The sequence below is a fragment of the Scyliorhinus torazame genome, chromosome 5 (assembly GCF_047496885.1).
Source record: "Scyliorhinus torazame isolate Kashiwa2021f chromosome 5, sScyTor2.1, whole genome shotgun sequence".
Lineage (NCBI taxonomy): Eukaryota > Metazoa > Chordata > Chondrichthyes > Carcharhiniformes > Scyliorhinidae > Scyliorhinus > Scyliorhinus torazame.
Window position 1 is genome coordinate 89,362,351 of NC_092711.1, and position 17,292 is coordinate 89,379,642.

At 46.6% G+C, this 17,292-nt stretch overlaps 1 protein-coding gene and 1 long non-coding RNA gene across 2 annotated transcripts in view; one reads left to right on the forward strand and one right to left on the reverse strand.

The window, feature by feature from the left end:
* Positions 1-1,263: 1,263 nt before the first annotated feature.
* LOC140418883 (uncharacterized) lies at positions 1,264-9,826 on the forward strand. The gene is made up of 3 exons (XR_011945387.1): positions 1,264-1,337; positions 3,677-3,783; positions 8,107-9,826. It is a non-coding gene; the product is annotated as an uncharacterized lncRNA (long non-coding RNA).
* A 1,591-nt stretch (positions 9,827-11,417) lies between these two features.
* LOC140417783 (uncharacterized) overlaps positions 11,418-17,292 on the reverse strand; it is a 78,096-nt gene continuing 72,221 nt past the window's right edge. The window contains 1 exon segment of the mRNA XM_072501244.1: positions 11,418-11,629. Within this exon segment, the coding sequence (XP_072357345.1) occupies positions 11,418-11,629 (212 nt within the window).

Below are 17,292 nucleotides of genomic sequence, written 5' to 3' on the forward strand. Positions count from 1 at the left end.
AGTTAGCACAACGGCTTCACAGCGCCAGGGTCCCAGGTTCGATTCCCGGCTTGGGTCACTGGCTGTGCGGAGTTTGCATGTTTTCCCTGTGACTGCGTGGTTTTTCTCCGGGTGCTCCAGTTTCCTCCCACAGTCCAAAGATCTGCATGGTTAGGTAGATTGGCTATGCTAAATTGCCCTTGGAGTACAAAAAAGATTAAGTGAGGATGGAGGTGTGGGGATAGGGCGGAAGTGTGGGGATGGGGCGGAGGTGTGGGTTTGGGTGCGGTGCTCTTTCCAGGGGCCAGTGTGGACTCGATGGGCCAGGTGTACTCCTTCTGCACTGTAAATTCTATGAAACACCATTTTAAACTTTGTATTCTCAATTCTTTTGGCAACTTTTTCAGCTTTGCCCAAATTTGTTTTGCCCCCCTCTTTCTTCAGGCCCTTTTCTAACTGACTCAAATAAAACAAAAGAAAAATAAAAGTAAAACGATGAGCTTTCACAAGTAACCCAAAGCTTCAACCTTCCTAGACCAAAAAGGGTTAAAGAGGATGGAGCTTCCAAAAGCTTGTGAAATCCAATGCAGAACGTTAAGGCTCAAGTTTAACTTCAGAGAATCTGACTTTTCACTGCCTGTTACAATTGTACAAATAAATTGCAATTCATACTTAAAGATTTACTTTCACTCAGTAATTATGATGTCACTTTTCTCAGCACAGACTCTTTAGATTAAATAGCAATTGTTCACTTTGGGTGGCACGGTAGCACAGTGGTTAGCACTATTCCTTCACAGCGCCATTGTCCCAGATTTGATTCCCGGCTTGGGTCACTGGCTGTACGGAGTCTGCACGTTCTATCCGTGTCTGCGTGGGTTTGATCCGGATGCTCCGGTTTCCTCCCACAGTCCAAAGATGTGCAGGTTAGGTGGATTGGCCATGACAAATTGCCCTCAAGTGTCCAAAAAAAGGTTAGGTGGGGTTACGAGGATCGGGTGGAGGTCTAGGGATGGGATGGGGGCATAGCCTCAGGTAGGGTGCTCTTTCCAAGGGCTGGTGCAGACTTGATGGGCCGTATGGCCTCCTTTTGCACTGCGAATTCCATGATTCAATGATTATTGGACAATCGCGAGTCAGCCTGAGCCTATGGCCACTCACCATCTGTAACCGTCACAATGGCATGTGATTGACGGCAGTCCTGACCAATAGAATGAGAGGGATGGGGCTGGAGTACCGACAGATAACGGCTGGTCCTCCAACCAATCAGAGTGAATAAAAGGCGGGACCCGCTCTGATTCAAGCATGCGCACTGTGGGTAATGGCGAAGGGGAAGGTCTATGTCTTCAGATGCGAAATCGGTAAGAGGCGTTTAACAATCTGAAGGAAGCGACAGATCGCGCGGGTGGGCGGAAACATTGTGTGAAGTTGTTGTAAGTAGTAAACCTCGGAAATGAGTTTCTGGGTCATAGTTTGTACCGAGCGGGACTGCAGCTCCTCCTGTTCAGCTCGGGTTAACGGCCGCCATCTTTATTGGATGTGCATCTCCTTTGTCCAGCGATGTTCAATGAGTGGGAGGAGCTTGTTCCCCATTGTTCAGAATGGAGACAACTTGTCCATCAAACTGGATTAGTCTTTCAGTCCCAATGTCTTATTGATGATGCAGAGATGGAAAGAAAAGGAAGCCAATGCTGGTCTCCAGATTTAACTGTCTTATTGGACATCCTGCCCCACGTGTCCAAAGCTCTGCGGCTCGGTTCAGTCACATGAAGACCCAGGGCAGTAACTGATGACAACGAGGGTCAGTGTGCAGCAGGGAGCATGAGCGGTCATCCTGGACCAGGGAGCAGCAGGACTGACTGCGATGGATTTTGGAAACTCCTTTCACAGGGGATTAGAGCATAAGACATAGGAGCAGAATTAGGCCACTTGGGATCTTTCTTGTGATTGTCCTCTGGACGCTTTCCAGGGCCAGCAAACCCTTCCTTAGATATGGGGCCCAAAACTGCTCACAATACTCCAAACGGGGTCTGACCAGAGCCTTCTACAGCTTCAGAAGTACATCCCTGGTCTTGTATTCTAGCCCTCTTGACAGGAATGCTAACATTGCATTTGTCTTCTGAACTGCCGACTGAACCTGTACGTTAACCTTAAGAGAATCGTGATCGAGAACTCTCCAGTCCCTTTGTGCTTCTGATTTCCTAAGCATTTCCCCATTTAGAAAATAGTCTATGCCTAAATTCCTCCTTCCAAAGTGCATTACCTCACACTTTTCCACATTGTATTCCATCTGCCACTTCATTTCCCACTCTCCTAGCCTGTCCAAATCCTTCTGCAGCCCCTCTGCTTATTCAATACTACCTGTTCCTCTACAGATCTTTCTATCATCTGAAACTTGCAACAGTGCCTTCAGTTCCTTCTTCCAAATCATTAATGTATGTTGTGAAAAGTTGTGGTCCCAGCACAGACCCCTGGGGCACACCATTAATCACCGGCTGCCATTCTGATAAAGACCCCTTTATCCTCTCTACCTTCTGCCAGTCAGCCAATCCTCTGTCCATGCCAGGATCTTACCCTTAACACCATGGGCTCTTAACTTATTTAACAGTCTCTTCTGCAGCATCTTGTCAAAAGCCTTCTGGAAATCTAAATAAATCACGTCCACTGGTTCTCCTTTGTCTAACTTCCTTGTTACCTTCTCAAAGAACTCTTAACAGACTTGTCAGACATAACCTCCCTTTGACAAAGCAGTGCTAACTCAGTCCTATTTTACCATGCACTTCCAGCTACTCCACGATCTCCTCTTTAATAATGGACTCTAGAGAGCAGCACAGTGGCTAGCACTGGGACTGCGGCACTGAGGACCCGGGTTCGAATCCTGGCCCTGGGTCACTGTCCGTGCGGAGTTTGCACATTCTCCCCTTGTCTGTGTGGGTTTCACCCCCACAACCCAAAAGATGTGCAGGTTGGGTGGATTGGCCATGCTAAATTGCTCCTTAATGGACTCTAAAATCTTATCAATGACCGAAGTCAGGCTAACCGGCCTAAAATTTCCCATCTTCTGCCTCCCTCCCTTCTTAAACAGCAGTGTTACATTAGCCACTTTCCAGTCCTCTGGGACCCTTCCTGCTTCCAGTGATTTCTGAAAGATCACCACCAATGCCTCCACAATCTCCTCCAGCTATCTGTTTTAGAACCCTGGGGTGTAGTCCATCCGGTCCAGGTGGTTTATCCACCTTCAGACCTTTCAGTTTCCACAGAACCTTCTCCTTAGTGATGCCACTGCACTCACCGTTTGGAGGAGACCTCAATTCTGTACTGTATTTTAAAATGAACTGGTCCAAGCCTATTCAACCGCTACAAAAAAGGTTGAAACTGACGGACCCCCTGATTTATTTTCTGCCCCACATCCTGACTCCTGCTAAGGGGCCTGTACATAACTCCCATCAGGGTCTTTTTACCTTTGCAATTCTTCAACTCTACCCACAGAGATTCTATGCCTTCTGATCCTATATCGCTCCTTGCTATTGATTTAACTATGACCTCTGGCTGTTCACCGTCCCCCTTCAGGATGTCCTGTGTTCGTTCAGATTATAAGCGCAGGATTTGCACACAGCAAATTCAAACCAGGAGGAATGTTTATCTTTCCTGAATTTCATTTCTGGACTGACAGTGATGCCTTTGTAAACTTCTTTCACAGGGACTTAGAAAAGGATTTGCAGACAGGAAACTCACAACCGATCCTCACATCAAATTCTGACAGCACCATTCGGGTTATCAGGATCTGGATGTTATCGACCTTTGTGTGTAAGCATTGAGTTCAGATCATTATCACTCACTGTGTAAAATTTCTTCCTCATATCTCCCTGTAGATCTTGCTCACAATCTTAAATCTGTGTCCCATAATCCTTTTACAATCTGCTGATGGGAACAGATTTCTTTATCTTTTGCCGGGTTTGCTGTTGTCGTTTCTGGTGCCTGAGTCGTACCGGGTGGTCCGTCCGGTTTCATTCCCTTTTTGAGTATTTGTCGCGGTTGAATAGGCTTGGACCAGTCCATTTTTGGATCCAAAGCGCAATTGAAATCACCTCCAAGAATCAATTGATGTGTATCCAGGTCTGGGATGGATCCCAACAATTTTTTTACAAATGACACATTATCCCAGTTAGGGGCATAGCCATTCACCAGCACCACCAATGTACCCGCCAATGACCCACTGACCGCCACGTATCTCCCATTCGTGTCCGCAGTGACCGGAAGAGGGACCCCTTTATTGATTAGAATTGCAGCACCTCGAGCCCTTCATCAAAGCCCGAGTGAAACACTTGGCTCACCCCACCGCAGTCTGGTCTGATCTCTAACCTGCAAGTGAGTCTCCTGCAAGAACACCACACCAGCATTTAGATTCATTAGGGAGCGAAAACTCTCGACCTTCACTGGTCCACCCAATTCCTTTAAGTTCCAGGTGACCAGCCAAATCAGGGGTCTCCCACCTCCCTTCCCCATCATGGGAATCAGCCATTTGGGGCAGCACGTAGCACAGTGGTTAGCTCTGTTGCTTCACAGCTCAAGACCCCCAGGTTTGATTCTCGTTTTGGGTCACTGTGCGGAGTCTGCACGTGTCTGCGTGGGTTTCCTCCGGGTGCTCCGGTTTCCTCCCACAGTTCAAAGATGTGCAGCTTAGGTGGATTGGTTACGCTAAATTGCCCCTTAGTGATGAAAGGTTAGGTGGGGTTGCTGGTTTAGGGGGATAGGGTGAGGTGCAGGATGGGGTGCTCTTTTGGAGGCTGGTGGCGACTCGTTGGGCCAAATGGCCTCCTTCTGCACTGTATGAAATTTCCACCGTGAGGGACTATCCATTAAATCTTCAAAAAGTACAGGCCTAGGCTCCACCCAAGATGGCCGCCACACACACCCTCAGATTAAAACAAAAATAGTTCTATAGTCGTCATCAGCGAGCTAAACCCCCCCCCCCCCCCTCCCTCCCCATTTCCCGCCAATGCTCCACATAGACCCAGATTGGATGAAAACCCACCCACAGTCTCTGGTCAAAACTGGTACACTGGCTGCAGATCCCCCCCCCCCCCCATCTTACTCCCATTCACCAGCGTATTGCTGGTGGGGCAGCTCCTCTCGGGACAAAAATAAAATGAAAACAATATTGCCCACCTGGAGGATAAACATATTTCAGAATGCAGTCCCTTTATTAGCCTTCATTTCCAAAGGTGTCTCCCTCTCTCCCCCCCCCCCTTATATCTACTTTGTGCTACCTAAAGAAAATCTCCCTTCATCCCCACACAGAAACACGTGTTTCTATCAGACAATATCAAAGACTAAATACAGGAAATCACAACACCCATCCCACCCCCAGGAAACGTAGATCTTGTCCAATACAGATAACTGGACCCCAGTCCATGTCCTGCAGGCCCGGCTCCTACATCTTGGTACATCCTCACTGGGATAACTGAGTAAATCCCTTCCCACACTCAGAACAGGTGAATGGTCTGTCGCTGGTGTGACTACGGTGATGAATCTCCAGCTCACATGGGGATCTGAATCCCTTCCCACAGTCCCCACATTTCCGCTGTTTCAGCATGCTGCTGGTGTCCTTGTCCCTCTCCATGTTTGACGCTCAGTTAATGTCGTGTCCCAACAGAGAGCATGTGTACGGTCTCTCCCTGCTCTGAACAATGTGATTTTTTTTTTCAGACTGGAACACTCTCACTCGAGTCGCGTGTGTGTTTCGGGGGTTTTTCAGTCACGCTGATCTTTAAAATCTTTTTCTACAGACAGAACAGACAAACATTTTTGCTTCCACATTCACAGACCAATGATATTCAGGTCCTGATGAATGGAGTGACTGTTAAATCTTGATGTGAAGTTTAATTTGAGTTTCCTTCTGTAAATCCTCCCCTTGTTATTAAATCCTCCAGTAAAAGGAGTTTACAAAAGTCTGCACGGTGGCTCAGTGGTTAGCTGAGGACCCGGGTTAGATCCCGGCCCCGGATCAATGTCCGTATGGAGTTTGCACAGTCTCCCCGTGTCTGTGTGGGACTCACCCCCACAATCCAAAAAGATGTGCAGGGTAGGTGAATTGGCCTCGCTAAAATTACTGGGTTACGGGAGAACGGGTGGAGGTGTGTGGCTTGGGTAGGGTTCTCTTTCCAAGGGCCAGTGCCGACTTGGTGGGTTGAATGGACTCCTTCTGCACTGGAAATTCTGTAAACCCCTTAATTGGGGAAAAAATGAATTGGGTACTCCAAATATACATATTTTTTAATTAAAGAAAAAACAAAAGCCATCACCGACAGCCCAGGATAGAAATTTTGAACAGACCATTCTAGTTTCGCTGTAACATTTTTCCCCGTCCCACACACTCTCCCTCCTCCCTGGGCTGAAATCCAAACCCATCTCACCATCTGCACCATTTCTTTCCTCCACTCCCAGTTTTTCCCCTCATTCTCCTCTGCCTGGGTTCAGTTCTCCCACTCCTGTCTGCAGACTGACAATAAAATCAATAGTTCTTATTGGGGGCTTGGGGCCTCCAGCGGGTGTTCGTGAATCCTCCCCGCCCACCTGCCAGGGTTTCCTTCCTTGCCAGAGATCAGAGTCCTCATTGATGACTTGAGCCCAAATTGGAACCAAGCTAAATTGCACAGCGGTTAGCACTATTTCATCACAGCGCCAGGGTCCCAGGTTTTATTCACGGCTTGGGTCATTGTCTGTGTGGGGTCTGCACATCCTCCTCATGCATGGGTTTTCCTCTAGGTGCTCCGATTTCCTCTCTCAAGCCCCAAAAGTCATGCTTGTTAGGTGAATTGGACATTCTGAAATCTCCCACTGTGTACCCGAATAGGCACCACCGGAATGTGGCGACGAGGGGCTTTTCACAGTAACTTCATTGCAGTGTTAATGTAAGCCTCCTTGTGACAATAAAGATGATTATAATTCGAGGGGGGGGACAATTTCATGCAGATTTGCGGCTCCACAAAGTGTTTCCAACTCCTCCCACCCTTCTCCTGAACAGGTTGACGCATTTATTTGTCTGACTAAAAGGATGGTCACTGGTGGCACGGTGGTGCAGCGGTTAGCACTGCTGCCTCACAGCACCGGGTTCGATCCCAACCCCGGGTCACTATCCATGAGGAGTTTCATATTCTCACCACGTCTACGTGGGTCTCACCTCCACAACCTTGAGATGTGCCGGGTAGCTGGATTGGCCATGGCAAATTGCCCTTTAATTGGAAAAAAATAATCAGTTATTCTAAATGGTCTCTTTCCTAATGTTCACAATTAAAGGGGTGGGTTCCCCAGGAGGTGGCTGACATTTCAGTGGACGGTAAATTAATAATGGACAGAGATATGTCCCGTGTTCTTGTATGGCACTTGCTAGATATATTATTTACAGTTTGTAGTAAAGTATTATTTCTCTCCTAATACAAGACTGTAGCTACGTTATAGATTTCCAGCCATCTCTTCCCTCAGAGGGTTGTTAGTCTTTGGATTTCTCTTCCACAGGGACCAGTTGTATCTGGGGGTCATTGAATATATTGAAGCACACGTTTGACAGATATTTTATTGTCGATGGAGTTCAGGGTTATGGGGAACAGGCAGGAAAATAGAGAGAAAACTGAGATGAGGAGGGATTTCTTCACTCGAGGATGTGGTGAAGCTTTGGAATTCTCTACCCCAGAGGAATGTGGATCCTCAGTCATCAGATGTGTTCAAGACAAATAATGATAGGTTTCTCGATATTGAAGATATCGAGGGATATGGGGATCTTGTGGGAAAATGGTCCTGAGGTAGATCAGCCAAGGATCGCATTGAATGGTTGAGCAGACTCAAGTGGGCCAATTGGCCTACTCTTGCTCCTATTCTAATCTCTGTGTCCTGGTCAGGAAGCAGTGAGCTGAGCTTGGATCTGTCAATCAACATGAATCCGCACCTTCGGGAGAATTGGGAGGGTAAATATTAGATACAGCGGAGTGAGAATGGAGGGAGATTGTGTGGGATGGAGATTCGCAGCTTTTGGAGAACTAGAGGAAATAATGTTCCTTAGGAAGTAGTATTGTCTGTTCTGAATTCCTAACTCATACCAACAATGATGAATTTTGTCAATTGTTTTTGAAGGATATTGGAAGAGGAGGAATTACAGACAGAAATCTCAAACATCACGTCTTGATGTGACAAACTCACTCGATTCCTTCTGATCTGAATATCATCGGGGCAAAGGAGAAATTTTTGTGCGACCTGTTGGCTTCCAAAAGGTTTTAAACGGGAGTGTGACATGAAAAGCACCGAGACCCACACAACACACACCCGAGTGAGTGTTCCAGTGAACTGACTGTGGAAAGACCTTTGACCAGTTCCGCAGCCTAAAGAAACGTCACACCATTCACAGTGAGGAGAGACAGTGCACATGTTCTGTGTGTTGACAAGGCTTCCGCTGATTGTCCAATCTGGAGAGACGTGAGGAGACCCAAAACATGGAGAAACCGTGGAAAGGTGTGGACTCTGAGCTGGAGGTTCATCGACGCAGTCACACTGGGGAGAGGCTGTTCACCTGCTCTCAGTGTAGGAAGGGATTCACTCGGTTATCCAGCCTGCAGACACATCAGCGAGTCCACACTGGGGAGAGGCCATTCATCTGCTCTCAGTGTGGGAAGGGATTCAGTCAGTCAGCCACCTTGCAGACACATCGGCGAGTTCATACTGGGGAGAGGCCATTCACCTGCACTCAGTGTGGGAAGGGATTCATTGATTCATCCACTCTGCAGAGACACCAGCGAGTTCACACTGGGGAGAAGCCATTTACCTGCTCTCAGTGTGGGAAGGGATTCACACAGTTATCTAGCCTGCAGGTACACCAACGAATTCACACTGGGGAGAAGCCATTCACCTGCTCTCAGTATGGGCAGAGATTCCGTGCTTCATTCCCTCTGCGGAGACATCAGCGAATTCATACTGGGGAGAAGCCATTCACCTGCTCTCAGTGTGGGAAGGCATTCAGTCATTCATCCACCCTGCAGAGACATCAACGAGTTCACACTGGGGAGAGGCCATTCACCTGCTCTCAGTGTGGGAAGGGATTCGGTGATTTATCCACCCTGCGGAGACATCAGCAAGTTCACACTGGGGAGACGTCATTCATCTGCTCTCAGTGTGGGAAGGGATTCGGTGATTTATCCACCCTGCGGAGACATCAGCAAGTTCACACTGAGGAGAGGCCATTCACCTGCTCTCAGTGAGGGAAGAGATTTATTGATACATCCACCCTGCGATTCAGTGATTTTTTTTTTCCTATCCTGGAGAGACATCAGTGGATTCACACCGGGGAGAGGCCATTCATCTGCTCCCTTTCAGAATGGATTCATACAGTTACCCAATCTGCGGAAGGGATTACATGGAAAAATAGAATATAGAAGCAGGAAGTGGCCATTTGGCCCTTCGAGCCTGCTCCACCATTCATCGTGATCATGGCTTATTATCCAACTCAATAGCCTAATCCTGCTTTCCCTTCCATAAACTTTGATCTCCTTCGCCCTAAGTGCTATATCTAACTGCTTCTGCCATATGGCAGCACAGTGATTAGCACTGTGGCTTCACAGTGCCTGGGTCCCAGGTTCGATTTCTGGCTGGGTCACTGTGTGGAGTCTGCATGTTCTCCCCGTGTCTGCGTGGGTTTCCTCCGACTCGTCCCGAAAGATGTGCTGTTCGGTAATTTGGATATTTTGAATTCTGCCTCCGTGCACCCGAACAGGTGCTGGAACGTGGCGGCAAGGAGATTTTAACCGTAACTTCAATGCAATGTAAGCCTCCTTGTGACAATAAAGATTATTATTCTTGAAAATGACGATTTCGTGTTCTTTTTGCTCTCAGTCTGGTATCAGTAAAATTACCAAGTCAGATTTATAGGTTAAAAATCTATTTTATTCCAAGCAGCTTGCAAGCTAGACTCGCTCTGACAACACAGGACACCAACACAGTCCCTGAGATTCCCAGAGGAAGTGAGAGACAAAGGGGCAAAGCATCTCATTTTCATATACATTCATGTAGCATCAAGTTTCACATACACATGACCAAATTACACACAACCAAATAAGGCAACGGTGGCAAATGCAAAGCTCCCATAGGCTTTCCCCACATCCCTTAACCCTGAGGCCCCTTTCACCAGTATCTCCTACAACAAAGAAATGGTCCCAGTGGCTGCCCATCCCGCCCCCCTCTTCCTGCCTTGAATCCCACTTGCAGGCTGCACATTTTCCCCAGCATAAACTAGAGATCTTTACAAAGTCCGCTAACCTAACTCCTTATTCTACTGTAGTAAAATTTTACTCCTAACTACCCATTTCCTCATTCCCTCCTTTTATCATTCTATGATAACTACTATTCCGCCTCCTAACCAACATTCCCTTTTGCTACCTGCCGATAACGGGACACCGGTGGCGTTGTGGCCGATGCATTGGGGTAATGTCTGGGTTACGCTACACCTCTGTTCAGTGCAGGTGGAGAACAGACATGTTATATTTTCTTTCACCTCTGCCACGGGGGTCTCTATTGGTAGAGAAATGTTTGGGTAGGTATTCCCCCTGATGGTCAAAAAGTGTGCTAACAATTCGCCAGACCAACAATAGTCCTGTTGCTGTCTCGGTCCAAATTTGGATTTTGGTTCGGCATACAACTTCCAGTGTCCGTTATAAACATCCCCGGGTTAATAACCTGTATCAATGTCTGTCTGAAAGACCGTCCCACAATTCATTACATTCCGTACATAAAACACCTCATCACATTTTTACAGCCACTGGCTCTCCGTCCGGGTTCCTTCTCGTTTGATGGTCGCCAGTAAGGGGATGTCATCTTGGTGGTTGGTGATGGGCCGAGTCTATTGGCATCATCCGAGCCATAGTCATCTTACAACACATATTAAGGCATCCAATGATTATACAGTATACAATTATAATAAGTATTATCAATCCATGCATAAGGTAAAACCCCATGACCGAGCTATGAGAGCTGACTCTGAGCTGAATCCTGTTTTAGGGTTTATATCCCCCTTCTAGTTGTACTGACTAGCAGATATCCCTGATCCTTGTCATTTGTGTGTACATGTCGTGATTTGTAAACTGTGCACGGAAATCAATTGTAAATTCATCCATCTCGCAGACCAGTGTCGATAGATCCTCAAGTCCAATCACTGTGAACCACAGCTGTCGCTGCTCAGGGAGGCAACGCAATAGCTATAATCCGTGTGTTCCACTACCTCCAAGGCATCTGCCTGCCTTGGGGTAGCAGCGCCGTAGAAGCTTCATGTACCCTAGAAACAGCACACCACTCAGTCCATCAGCGACCAAAAGGGTCGTTTGTCCATCACTGGCTGTTTAGGAAGTGCTTTCCATTTCTCTTTGGAATGGTAAATTATGATATCATGAACTATCCACTGATTATCTTGCTTTATTAATTTCAGAAGCTTCAATCGATCCTGTTTCTATTCCTGACTTCCTCACACTAACGTCTAACATTGGACTGAACCGTGTAGTCTGCCAGCCCTGGCTTACATGAGACAATAACTCCGTTTTCTTCAAATCCCTTTTGTCCGTTATCATTTCCCTTACAGCATGAAGCGTACACTTGCCATTGTTTGTTTGTTTTTCTACTTTGCAATAACACCACTTGCACATTTAATACAGTCAACGTTTGGGGTTACAACCCAATTGAATCCATACATAACAGTCCCTAACAATTTACAGGACATTTTGTCCGTGATATCTATTACACTCTCCATTGCAATATTGTTTGCTGCATTGTTTACAAATTTCCCGCCGTGGCATCAAGCTGCCAAAATTCCTAAACTATTGTCATTTAAAATGCAGGAGTTCCTCGTCAGTTGCTGCTGTCGGCCGAGACTCTTAATAACTCCACCGCGTGGTACATACCCCGTGGAGACGACAGATCATCCATCAGCTGATGTCCAGTTAGAGATGTCTGACCGGAGGTTTCACTATTCAGTAATAATTTGATATTTTGATTTGTTTCTAACCCGTGAGGTTTTTCCTCCAAATTCTGTCATTTAATTCCCTCAAATATGTAGCCAGTTGTATCACTAGTTTCCACCCCCCCCCCCCCCCCCAAATACAGTCTAAAACATTCTTCTCTGGAGTGTAGTTCTCGTTCTTCGTTTATATCATTTTTGCTTCATCTGAAAACCAAATGAACAGGTCAAAGGTGGAGACTATCTGGACTGTACGCAGAACAATACTTTTCACTGTACCTCGATAATAAATCAAATCCAATCAAAGAGACCGTTTCTTACTCGTCTTCAGATTGAACAATGAGCCGCCTTAGAATTTATTCATTCATGGGAGGTGGGCATCACTGGCTGGGCCAGCATTTACTGCTCATTCCAATTGCTCTTGAACTGCGTGCCTTATGAGGCTATTTCAGAGGGCACTTACAAATCAACCACAACATTGCCGTGGATCTGGAGGCATGTGGAGGCCAGGCCACGTAAGAAGAGCAGATTTCCTGAAAGACATTAGTGAATGGGTTTTTACAACAATCAACAGTGTTATCAGACTTTTAATTCGAGACTTTTATTCAATTTCACCATCTGTCAAAGGCAGATTCGATCCCAAATCCCCAGAGCATGAAATGAAAATGAAAATCGCTTATTGTTACAAGTAGGCTTCAAATGAGGTTACTGTGAAAAGCCCCTAGTCACCACATTACCGCGCATGTTCGGGGAGGCTGGTACATTAACCTGGGTCTCTGGATTACCAGCCCAATAACAATACCATTACACCCAATGCCTAGCCTACATATTCTTGACAGAATATGATGTCTAATGTTGTGTTCTGTGCAACTTAGGCAGAACGATGATTTATTAATGTACACGTGGTAAGGTCATGATCAGAATGCTTTACAGACCAAATTATCACAGAGTTGCATTAGACTCCCTTGGAACTATCCTTATGTGTGACTGGCCTCATGTATACCTTACAACCTTCTGCTGGTAGCCGGATGACACCTGATTGATGCCTGACACCACCTACTGGTGGGAGGTAACACTGCTGAGTACATGCAATATTATCTACAGGCTTATCACCACATCTCGTAACTTCTCAAAATTATCGAGTAATTTATTTTTTCAAACAAATTCTGATAGCTCTGCAGTTTCTGGAAACATTTTGGTTGATCATGTTATTTTTTTAAATAAAGATCTAGTCTTTACAATATAATTACCCAATACACCAATTCACTAATGATGAATGTTCACAACTGAATAATCATTAATTTAATTATTGTTTTTTGATGTGAAATCAATACATAGTTAATATAGAAAAGGTACAGAAGGTGTAATGGCTGCAGGAAGCCACATGTTAAGAGGTGTAAAAGGGCTTCCTTGACCTTGTTACTAATGACAGTGAATATACTATGAAAATAACTATTTTAAAACTAAATGTGATTACACATGGTACTTACAGTTTCCTGCATTACAACAGTGAATATGGTTCAAAAGTACTCCATTGGCTTTAAAACACTTTAGGAGGTCTAGTGGTAGTGAGAGATTTTATAGAAATATTTATTCTAATTGTCCGCAAACTAAGATATATTATACTCTGTGTCCTCACCAAAATCATTGATGAAGACTGAGTCTTAATTTTGTGTAATAACCACGGTGTTTACACATTTTGAATACTCTGTGAACCTCCAGACACACCATAAGCACAATTATTTGTTGTAAAACACAGCGAGTTGTTGTGATTTGTAATACACTGTCTGTAAACGGTGGTCGAGCCTCATTGGACTGTCATTTGATATATTCCAAAAAAGAAAACAAAATAGTCAAAGTCTGGGATTAAATGGGTCTGGCACAGGGAAAATGGGCCAAGCCAAATAGACTAATCCGTGCTCTAGGAGCCTTATGTCTCTGTAAAGCGAGTGGTAATGACCTGGAACCTACTGCCTATGAGGGTAGGAGATGCAGAGATGACAGAAGGATTTCAATGGGAAAGTGGACAGGCACTGAGAGAAATAAACCTGCACAAATTTGGGGAAAGAAAAAGGCAATGGACAGACTGGCTTGCTCCACAGAGAGCCAACACAGTCTCAGAGGGCTGAATGACCCTATTCTCCACCCTCCAGAAGCTGTAATCTCAGGAGAGAAATTCAACTACTCCAGTCACTCCAACTAACTGGAGTCCCTTATCCCTGCTGCGATTCTAGCACAATGGTTCGCACTGTTTCTTCACAGCACCAGGGTCCCAGATTCGATTCCCGGTTTGGGTCACTGTCTGTGCGGAGTCTGCATGTTCTCCCCGTGTCTGTGTGGGTTCCTCTGGGTGCTCCAGTTTCCTACCACAAGTCCCGAAAGATGTGCTTGTCAGGTGAATTGGAGATTCTGAATTCTCCCTCAGTGCACCCGAACAGGCGCAGAAGTGTGGCGACTAGGGGATTTTCACAGTAACGTCATTGCAGTGTTAATGTAAGCCCACTTGTGACAATAATAAAGATTGTTATTATTGTAAATGTCCTCTGCACCCTCTCTAAGAACTTCACATGTTTCTTAAAGTGTGAGGCCCATATCTAGGGTTCCATTCCTGAGGGATAGAATTAAAAAGCACGGAGGAAATGTTCAACTTGTTTAGAACCAGGGTTAGACTACACTGGGAGCACTGACAGCATTGGTGATCTCCATTTAGAAAAAGGAAATAGAGGCACTGGATAAGGTGCAACAAACATTCATAATAGACAGAACTGAGAGCATTTAACACTCATGATGTGGAGATGCCGACCATCAGGAGCATAGAGACACAGAGAGATCTGGGCGCGCAGGTCCACAGATACTTACAAGTGGCAGCACAGGTGGAAATGGTGGTGAAGAAAGCACATGGCATGCTTGCCTTCATAGGACGGGGTATCGAGTATAACAGCTCGAAAATTATGTTACAATTACACAGAATGTTGGTTAGGCCACATTTGGAACACTGTGTCCCAATTCTGGTCACTGCACTACCAGAAGGACGTGGAGGCTTTGGAGAGAGTACAGAAAAGGTTTACCAGGATATTGCCTGGTATGGAGGGTATTAGCTGTGAGGAGAGATTTAATAAACTGGGATTGTTCCCCATAGAGAGACTGAGGGACGACCTGATAGAAGTTTATAAAATTATTAGGGGTATAGACAGGGTGAACAGTTGGAGGCTTTTTCCCAGGGCGGAAATGACAATTACAAGGGGGCACAAGTTCAAGGTGAGGTGGGAAAGGTTCAGTGGAGATGTGCGGGGGAAGTTTTTTTACACATTGGGTGGTAGTGGCCTGGAATGCTCTGCCACGTGAGGTGGTTGAGGCAGATACGTTAGCGACCTTTAAGACTTATCTGGCTAGGCACATGAACAGATGGGGTATAGAAGGATACAGGCGGTTGGTTTAGATAGGACACGTGATCGGTGCAGTTTTGGAGGGCGGAAGGGCCTGTTCTTTGTTCTATACTGGGCCCTGGTGAGGCCATACCAGGAATATTGTGTGCAGTTTTGGTCTCCTTATCTGAGGAAGGATGTTCTTGCTCTCGAGGAAGTGCAGAGCAGGTTTACCAGACTGATTCCTGGGATGGTGGGACTGACGTATGAGAGATTGAATCAGTTAGGATTGTATTCGCTGGAGTTCAGAAGAATGGGGGATCTCATAGAAACCCATAATATTCTAACAGGACTTGACAGTGTAGGTGCAGGAAAGATTTTCCCGAGGGTGGGAGTGTACAGAACCAGAGGTCGCAGTCTGAGGATACGAGGTAGACCATTTAGGACGGAGATGAGGAGAAATTTCTTCAACCAGAGAGTGGTGAGCCTTTGGAATTTGTTACCACAGGAAATAGTTGATGCCAATACATTAGAACATAGAACATACAGTGCAGAAGGAGGCCATTTGGCCCATCGAGTCTGCACCGACCCACTTAAGCCCTCACTTCCACCCTATCCCCGTAACCCAATGACCCCCTCCTAACCTTTTTTTGGTCACTAAGGACAATTTAGCGTGGCCAATCCACCTAACCTGCACATCTTTGGACTGTGGAAGGAAACCGGAGCACCCGGAGGAAACCCACACAGACACAGGGAGAACGTGCAGACTCCGCGCAGACAGTGACCCAGCAGGGAATCGAACCTGGGACCCTGGTGCTGTGAAGCCACAGTGCTAGCCACTTGTGCTACCGTGCTGCCCACATTGTATGTTTTCAAGAAGCAGTTAGATACAGCACTTAGGGCGAAGGGGATCAAAGTATCTCGAGGGGAAAGTGGGATTAGGCTGTTGAGTTGAATGATAAGCCATGATCATAATGAATGGCGGACCAGGGGCAAAGGGGCAAATGATGGGGACTTCCGATAATGGCGGGCAGGAGGCAGCCACACAATGGAGGGCTCCCATCTGGGAACGGCATTTTCGGGGCTTTAAGCCCGGTCCCAGGGTCCACTGAGGCGGCAAAAGCAGGGAGAAGGCACAGAGGAGGCACAGTGAAGGCACAATAAAGGAAAATATCGAGGGTGAGCAAAGAAACGGCCGTAAAAAAAACAGCTGAAGGTCCGTCGGGAAGTGGAAAGGTCACCACGGGGTCATCAAGGAAAATGGAGGCTGGAGCACCAGTGGAGGCCGCATTGCTTACGGCTGAAGAAATAACTAAGGTGATGGCTGCGGAATTCGAAAGACAGTTTACAAAATACATGGAGACAATGAGGAAAGAGATGAGAGAGGTTTTGAGTGTGCTGATGGAGGAGGCGATTTCCCCGGTGACGATGGCGGTGGCGAGTGCAGTGGCGGAGGTGCGGGAGCAAGGGGAGGCACTGAAGGAAGTGGAGGAGATATTATTGTAGCACGCTGATTAATTTACCTCGATGGGGAAGGAGATGCGGAAGGTGATGGAGATTAACAAGGATTTGCAAGGAAAAATGGAAGAACTGGAAAACAGATCCAGGCGACAGAATTTGAGGATTGGGGGGCTGCCCGAAGGAGTTGAAGGACCGAGGCCGATTGCGTATTTTGCTGAGAAATTGAGAAATGGCCAGCGATGCTGGCGAAACTATTGGAGGAGGGGGAGGATCCCTCCCAATATGAACTGGATCGGGCTCATCGGTCGTGGAGGGCTGTACCAAGGCGAATGAGCCATCAAGGGTAGTGACTCTGTGCTTCCGTAGGTACAGTGTGAAGGAGAAGGTCCTGAGCTGGGCCAAGCAGAAGCTGGTGGTGCAGTGGGCTGGAGCTGGTATACGTGTATACCAGGACTTTACGGTGGATCTGGCGAGGAGGCGGGCTGCCTTCAACCGGGTGAA